Here is a 9,125-nt window from a genome sequence, read left to right as displayed (position 1 = left end):
GTAAATACATGTATATATTAGCCATTACTATTGATATCATTTTCACTCCAATTAATCTGATTAAAATCAGATCTTTGTTATGCTCCGAAATTCTGATAGTTAGCTGTACAAAGAGCGTATCAAAAATATGATTTTATCAGATTGATTTTTACTCCAATAACCAATTCTAATAACCGGGGTCTTTCGTCGAGCGATAGTCGAGTACTCGTTAAAATAGTTTTATTCTAATGTCAGTTCAACTTGATGTCCTTTTCAGAATGCTTACGCATTCGAGATTTAAATCAAGCTACCTTCACATATTCCATGAAAGCAGAAATCCGTATAGTAGCTACATGCGTATGAATTCCATAAAAGCAGAAATCTGTATAGTTACTACATGCATATGAATTAGAATTATTTTTTACCGCATATTTAACAAAATACACGCTATCATTCATATGATTTGTAATAAAATTAATTATTTTTCCTTAAAAGTCGTCCGGTTGCACTTTGTTGTGCATCATCGTTTTTGTTTAGCTTTTCTTAAGAAATATGTACATATACAGTATTTGTCAAAAGAAATTCTGCCATTAAAAAAGGAATGAAACATCATTGTGTATAGAATTCCATATGTACATCAGCCAACTGCCACTGGTTATAGATCTTTAATAATGAGCGAATAAACTGACAGATCGAAAGAGAGACATATGGTAAACAAATAAAGATGCGAGACATCAAATATATGGACCGATTTTATACTTATTTATTTGGTTTAAATCCAACTGTTCATTGTTGTAGGAACCGGGGGGCCGTGTCAGCCCCCTCCCAATAATTTTGCTGATATATAGATTACTATAGAAAACATAGTTACTAAGTTACTATAACTATATGTACGAAAGCCCATTGAGCTCATTTTCGTAGATAAAAAAATATATTTTTCGCGTTATAACGCGAAACTTTCGCGAATAAACGCGTGACTTTCACGAATAAACGGGAAACTTTCGCGAATAAACGCGTAACTTTGGCGTTATAACGCGATACTTTCCCTGTAAAACAGAGACATTTGCATAAGTCTACAGTTTGTTTTACTTTTTAATGATCTAGTTTATTCATTACAGTGAAAAAACGAAAGACTATTTTGAACTTGGATTATCACGAGCTGAAATTTTATGTTTCCTCGCCATTGAATGTGTCTTTCCTCTTTCTAAATCTTTTTTGCCGTCACATTTTGTCTTTCTCAATGCTGTTCAATACAAGTGCTGAAGCGTATGGTAGAGGAGCGAAAATACAAGTCTAATTTTAATTAGATTGAACACTCTGTATAGAATTTGAAATAAAAGATCTCAGAAAATTGACAACAATGAGGTAAATTTGTATATTTCACGGAACAATTGTGTCACATCACATGAGTAACCTAATGTGAAAATTGGATGACAAATATTCGTATCAAATATTTCATCTCCGATAGACTCACTGTAGAAATACAACATTGTATTTTAAGGTTGCACCACTTGGTCATACCATTACTTACGAAAACATTGACAATTTATTCAAAGAAAGCAACGAGTGGAGATCTTCCTGCGAAAAAAGAATAGTCTACAGAATTTCTTTGATTAAACAAGTGAAAAACAAGGAAATTTTTACAGGAATATTCATTTAAATAAATTAATTAGTAGGGTTTTGAGATTAAATGCAAAATCAACACTAATCTATCCATTTCTCGCATCAATTCTCTTTTACATCTTCTGAAGAAATGTCATTTATAAATTCATAGAAGTCCCCCTCTGCGTTTATGTTTTTTATCTGTCAGTCAAGATCACAAGTTCCTGAGTAACATGACTATATATGTATAATTTTGCGTTATAACGCGAAAGTTTCGCGTTTATTCGCGAAAGTTACGCGTTTATTAGCGAAAGTTTCGCGTTATAACGAGAAAGTTACGCGTTTATTCGCGAAAGGTACGCGTTATAACGCGAAAGTTACGCGTTTATTCGCGAAAGTTTCGCGTTTTAACGCGAAAAATATATTTTTTTTACCTACCAAAATGAGCTCAATGGACTTTCGTATATATGCTTGTGTTCCATCAATAAAAACGTCGATGACTTTTTTTTTTTTTCTTTTTGCTTGTCAACGATTTTTTGTTAGTTGATGATGCCCTCCTCCCAACTGAACATGTATGGCTGTGCCCCCCCCCCAACTAAAATTGCTTTCTACGGGCCTGCTGTTATATGCACTAACAATAGGTATATTTGATATATCATATGCATTGAAACACTAGAAATTCATTATTTTTATAATTTTTAAATTCATTTTTTTTTCAAAGAAATCGAAAAATAACACCTCCCCCGCATAATTGGTCAACAGGGTTATGCTAAAAGTAGGGAGGGGATGATATATCGAGATATCTATAATATCGATTCAATGTGAGGATGATACGAATATCGATACGTATGAAGAAATATCGAAATATCGCAAAAAAAAAAAAGACTTATGTTTTTTCTTTGTTTATACTTAACATTTTTGGGTTAAATATATAAAATAAATATGCAAAATATAAATATAAATGTGAAATACATAATATTAAACACCACTTGTGTAAAAGAATTTTGTTTTACAAAAGATCATAATACAACTTCTTTGAATAAATTATTCTTATCTTTGTGAATAAATATTGTGTTCATTTCAATATAAAAAAAAAATTATAACTAATTCAACATATCGCGATACAGATCGTATCGTGCTTCAAATATAGCGATATGTATCGATATAGAAAGTGTTGTATCGTCCCAGTCCTAGTTAAAAGTAGGGTTTTTTTTTTTTAACTTTTAAAATCATATTATAAATTTTACATTTATAAATTCAAGATTGACAAAATGATAGATTTCCTATGAGTTTCTGGTTTTCAATTCCGAAGCAAAACAGGCAGCTATATACCTGATTTTAAAAAATGTATCAATTTGTTGATGAGGACTATTGATTTATTAATAATGTAGCCGGCCCGTAGGAAGTAATTTCACTTTGAGGGGGTACAAACATACATTTTCAGTGTGGGAGGGGGGAGGGGACTATCAAGTGCCAAAATTCCTTGACAAGCTAAAAAAAAAAGGTCATCAGACGTTATTAATGAGGGGTACAAGCAGCTATGTTTTCTATGATATTCTATATATCAGCAAAATTATTGGGGGCACACACCTCCCCCTTCCCCCGGTTCCTACGGCCATGTGTAGGATTCATGAATGAAATTATTTATTCATTTACTTATTTTAAGCAAGTAATTAATCAATTTATTCATTTATCTATATATTTATTCTGAAGTATCTTGGATATTTTAATGAATCTGGATGATATACAATACATAAATAGAATCAATTTGGACATAAAAATTTTTAAACACAATTTGCTTTGCTTAAACATGTTGAAGTTTTACATTTTAGAGAAATTGCAATCACGGATATACGACACGTATACAAGATATACAGATCTGATTCAAAGAGCATGTCTAAAAGCTTGATTTAGCAACTTTGTAATATAAAGAATACGTCTATCCTTTCATTAGCATGTATTTGTTCATACGAGCGAGGAAAAATGATAAAGATAATATACTTAATGACCACATTTGTAGATCATTAAGTCAATCTTTAAAACTCTTTTAGCGAAACAAATTAAAAAAAAAAGACTGGTTTATTTAATCTAAATTTCTAATCAACTATATCATGTATATATATATATATAATTAAATATTTTAATCAATTAACTTGAAAAACCATCTATTCTTGTATTTTTTTTTTTTTTTTTTTTTGATTCAAGTCCGTTCTTGTTTCTAAAACATGTCGGGATTGGAATTCGTGAATGTAAAATAACGAAAACGAGGCGTTGCGATCAACAATATGGCGTGCGTGGACCAAAATTCCAATGCGGTTCTTCAAGGAATTGCCCGACATATTAATTGTTTGGGAGAAGAAAACAGAAACACTAGAAAGAAAGCATTAGAAGGCATAAAGAAAGAAACTCTACTTAGAAAACCAGCTCTAGAGGCATCAGAACTTCAATTGGTGTTCAGTGAAGTGGCAAAACCTTTGTTGAAAGTTTTCTCAGATCCTGTTGAAAAATGTCGAGAATTATCCATTGGTATTTTTCGAGAGTTTACAGAAAAGGTAGAAAAAGCAGACGAGACTTTACCGTATGTTATGCCAGTACTTGTTCAAAGACTTGGTCAACAAGAAATCACAGAGCCTTCAGAGGAAATTCGGCTTATGTTATCAGAATTTCTCACCCAGATTGTGGAATTTTCTGGAAAAAAATTGTCAGTATATTTAGATGACATAATAAGAATTTTACAACGTACAATTATTGACCCATTTCCAGACGTAAAGAAAGAGAGCTGTAGATGTACTTCAAAAGTTGCGAAATCTATCCCAGAATATTTCCATATGCAGTCAGAATCTCTTATTAAACCTTTGGTAATGACAATCACACACCAGCATGCAAAAGTGAGAACATTAGTAGTCGAAACAATAGGTAAGAAAAACTAATTTAGGCTATATTGTTTTATATCAATATATAATTCTCATCTATAAATTAATTCAAAGTTTCTAGGAATTCCTACAATGCCAACAAAGAACTTTACAAATACATACTTTTTCGTTTGACTGTAGGCGATGTTCTTCAGTATGGCAATGGTAAATCAATGGACAATGTTGTGTCCCATTTGGTTCAGCGATTATTTGATGATTCACCAGCAGTCAGGAAGGCTGTGGTTAAAGTTGTAGGAGGTTGGCTGTTGGACTTGCCTGATCGCTACTCCTTCCACCATAAGTTAATACCTCTGCTGTTAACCGGCCTGGCAGACACACAACCAGAGATTGTAGAGTTAGCAGATTCATTGTGGTATGATGCAGGTATCTAGCAATTCTTAATTTTTTTATTGTCTTTTTTGAGGATATGTTTGCATTTGGTATTGTGATTGCCAAAGGAAATTGCTAAAAATAAAAAAAAAAATAAATAAATAAAAATACAGTATTTAATTAACATATCATGCTTTGTAGGGCTAAAGTATGAACAAGAAAATGAAGGAGAGCTGAAGGATCAATTAGATTTTTCCAAAGAAAAACCAGCACATTATCCGCCTAATGGTAGGAGAATGAAATATTTGCAAATAACATGTATTCAAAGTAACTCTCACTTGACAAGGCAATTTGGATCATGTTAATTTTCAAGGTTAAATATGCAAAAATTGCACATATATTCTATGGTGAAAAATTAAAAACAAATTTATTATAACATGTATAATGTGTCATTTTCTTAGTACTGTCTGTGTAATAACAAATTTAAAACTTATTATGACATAAGTTTTCAAAGTATATAATGTTAATGAAAAATATTTTTTTCATAATTTATAATTTTATCATTGTAATGTTTAATTTAAGTGGAGAGACCAAACTTGGGTTGCCGAGTTTTGATCATGCGACACCTGTCTAAGATCCTCCCAGCCCTGATGAAGGATGTTACTGACTGGGTTGTCGCCACCAGACTTAAGTCAGCATCCCTTCTCTACTGGCTCCTCCTTAATGCGGAAGATTATGTCACCCAACACATGGCTGTGTTAACTTCTGGGATGTACAGAGCCTGTGCTGATGAAGAGCGTCAAGTTGTCAAAGATGTAGGAATCCAATTATACACTCTAATTATATATTTATGTGTTTATGCTGCTAAATTATAAATTTATTTTCCAAACAGCAATAATTAATAAATGAAGAATCCTTTTCTTGATAGATTTTATATGTAAATTAAGATTTTTCCTTATGTTAAGAAATGGAAACTTTAAAATAAATGTTTTAAAAGATAGCTTTTTTCCAGTATTAAAAAAGATTGCATGTAACATCTAAAGTAACTTTGTAGGTACAAAAGGCAGCTGAGTTAGTTGGATACTTTGTTTCTCCGGAGGTCTGGTGTAAGATGATACTCGCTAACATAAAGTCCATGCAATCATTCAGTCCTCTAATGATCCTGGCTGCAGTGATCAGAGGGTCAGAGCGATCTGCACTGAAGCCTTACCTACCCAAAATCATTTCTTCACTGAATGACACAGACATTTGTTATACAACACAGGTTCCAGTTTACCATAAAACAAATTAATATGATTAACCACCAAATAAAAAAACAGCTTGATTTTCAATTTTTTACTTCAAAAGAAGGTTACAACTTAGAGAAATTTTTATGTCCTGGTAACTTGAAGTATTATATTTCCAGGTGCAGATGCACTCCCAGCTGTTAAGCTGTACGTCAGCAATTCTCCAGGTTTGTGAGGAGGACTGTGGATTGGTCAGTCAGCAGCTCTTTAACCTCCTCATCACCATTCTCTCCCAGAACCAGGACTCTAGAGAGCAGGTAGACACACTGGCAACATGGACAAATACTGAATAAAAGCAGTTTATGAAGATTTTATCAAAATTTCTAGCTGATATTTCTGCTAAATTTTTGCCCACATTTTATTTTTGCCCTCGTCACAAGTGGGCAAATATTAAAACAGGATGAACTCAAATTAAATAGCATTATCTCTGTAACACAACTGTGTCTGGGCAAATTTAAAACAAGTATGAAAGGACTAAAATAACCCTATATACAGTACTAAATAAAAAATGCACTATAGACATTGAAATCACAACTTGCAAGGAATCGCTGTTCATTAATGTCCTTTCAGTACTATTTTGTCATCATTTTACAGGTAAATGACCTTCTAGACAAGTTATATAAAGTCCAAGTGATGGAATCCAGACAGGAACTGTTCAGTAGACACACCAGACCACTGATAGAGGAGCTGAAGGCCACAGTAACGATGTGGTCTGTTCACTCCACTGAGAGGCTGGTGTTTGATACTCTGCTTATTGAATGTGGTAATTTGATGATGATTCCACAGTTTCATGACAAATAAAAGAATATTTAGGCTGACATAAGAATTAAACCTGATTTTGATAAGATTTTAATTTGAATCATATTGTCTCTTTCAAGGACCTGTTGTTGGCGATCTTCTTGATGATGTGGTGCCAATTTTTGTGATCAACCTTGACCCAGATAAGGACCCGGAATTGCGACTGAAGTTCTTCTCCTTGCTGTCCAGACTGGTAATGAACTCTGGTTCTACACTGGACTCCTGTCATAAGTTTGGGGAGTTTGCTGTAACAGTTGTGAGGGATATTATCATTCCTAACTGTCTGTGGAAGGCTGGACGAGTGGCGGGGGCCATCAGAACCACCGCTGTCTCCTGTATGTGGGCATTGTTACAGAGTGGAGTCCTCAGTAAGGAAATGGTCAGTGTGTTTCAAGCTTTAGAATATATTTCTGTATCAAATGCTCTTTAATTAAGTAGTGTCCACATGTATTAGTCAAATTACATCTGAGCAGGTACTAGTGGATAAAGCAAAAATTTAAATAGACAGTTTTGTACCAGCTTATATTGTATTTATAAATGTGTATACTCTGTAGTTATTAGTTATCAGTTTAAATATATTTTATTATAAATCAATTGTAAATTAGATTACTGATACATGTACTGCAATTCTCTTTGTCAGAGTCAGAATTTTGAAGGTAAGGACATTAGTTTAGAAAAGGTTATATACTCACTAACAGCAATGACACATTGCCCATCAAATACTGTTTCCATTTCAGCTATCTTCTGTTGTTGAAGATCTCTTGACACAAATGATTACAACATTGGATGATGACAACAAAAGTACAAGACTCATTTGTTGTCGGGTTATGACCCGATTATTTGATTTGATGGGTGCAGAATTAGGTCAAGATCGACTGCACAATATGTATCCTGATCTTCTCAAACGTTTAGATGACAGCAGTGATGAAGTCAGAATCACTGTCTCCAAGACGTTTTTGGCTTATTTTGATTGCTTTGAAAATGGTTACGATGTCACATTATATAGAGCTCATTTAGAGGCAATTTTCAAAGGACTTCTGGTTCATCTAGATGACCCAGAGCAAAAAATACAAGAGGCAATATTAGGTAAGTATCCTTTTACCTATGATATAATTATATAAATATGGTATCTTAATTTTATAAATACATGTACAAAACTAATTTAGGTGATTGATGAAAACATTATATTTAATATTTTTAAAAGTATCATTGTAGTGGTCAAGTATTAATCCTACTTAATGTTAAGAACTACTGTATACAGGGAAATTTTCACCTCCGTTTTATATTTGCCCTTTTCGCGCTAGACACAAGTAGGCTAATTTAAGATGGGGCGAAATCAAAGACAGTATAATTTCTTAAACATAACTAGTACTGTAACTGAGCGAATTTAAAACGGGCAAAATTGCTTGCAAATATGAAAGGGCGATAATAAAATGAAACAAAAATAACCCTGTTTGCAGCACTTATTATCAGTTTATTCATTTATTAGTTATAAAAGCTTGATATTGAGTGACCCAATATAAATAAAATCAGACTTCTTAGATCCACGCCGTATACACTCTTACGCAGAGTTTATACGGCGCGGATCTAAGAGGTCTGATTTTAATTAGATTGTTGAGTGACCATGATACTAGTTTCTTTTTAAATTTTATACAGAAGTTCTGAAGAAATCTGGGTCTATCTGCCCTACGATGTTACTTCAGGAGGTTGAGGAAGTGAAACACAAACACCGGACATCAGTATACTGTAATAAACTAATGGAATATCTCAAAGGACTGCTATAATTAAGACTGATCAGAAACATCACTGCCAACGTGTTCTCTGCGTCTAATTTATTGAATAAAAATAATTAAGATACACATTTTTGTCTTGTCTATCCATATAGATTTGAATTATATGATATGACATTTAGAGGGAAGGACATGTGTAGAAACTGACACCCACAGACTTTTATTTAGTTGCAAAAACAAAATTTAGCAAAGGATCGAACAAGTGTCAAGTGGGGTGGCTAACTTTTGAAAGATGTTCCATTGTGGAGCCCTGTGTTTGAAATCTGACAGATAAATCTCAGCAACATGGCCGTAAAACTTTTCAGGTGATTGAATATGCTTTATGCCACAGACATCTACTCTGCGTACATTATTACAAGAACTTTGAGTAAACGACGGAGTTATAGATACTTACTAAGCTGTTTTTTTTTATTATTATTTGAAATGGA

General features: G+C 33.0%; 1 protein-coding gene across 1 annotated transcript; it reads left to right on the top strand.

The window, feature by feature from the left end:
- Positions 1-3,829: 3,829 nt before the first annotated feature.
- Positions 3,830-8,768, top strand: LOC133199638 (dynein axonemal assembly factor 5-like). Its single transcript, XM_061335494.1, has 10 exons — positions 3,830-4,497; positions 4,635-4,877; positions 5,025-5,111; positions 5,406-5,638; positions 5,878-6,087; positions 6,229-6,366; positions 6,704-6,872; positions 6,988-7,286; positions 7,645-7,993; positions 8,564-8,768. Exons 1-10 carry the CDS (start codon positions 3,867-3,869, stop codon positions 8,689-8,691), a joined length of 2,487 nt encoding a protein of 828 aa, XP_061191478.1. The 5' UTR covers positions 3,830-3,866; the 3' UTR covers positions 8,692-8,768.
- Positions 8,769-9,125: the final 357 nt, after the last annotated feature.

The sequence above is a fragment of the Saccostrea echinata genome, unplaced genomic scaffold (assembly GCF_033153115.1).
Source record: "Saccostrea echinata isolate AGI-Se365-2 ecotype Australia unplaced genomic scaffold, CSIRO_AGI_Sech_v1 ptg000034l, whole genome shotgun sequence".
Lineage (NCBI taxonomy): Eukaryota > Metazoa > Mollusca > Bivalvia > Ostreida > Ostreidae > Saccostrea > Saccostrea echinata.
The sequence above is the reverse complement of the archived record's forward strand: the minus strand, read 5'-3'. Positions and strand labels throughout refer to the sequence as shown.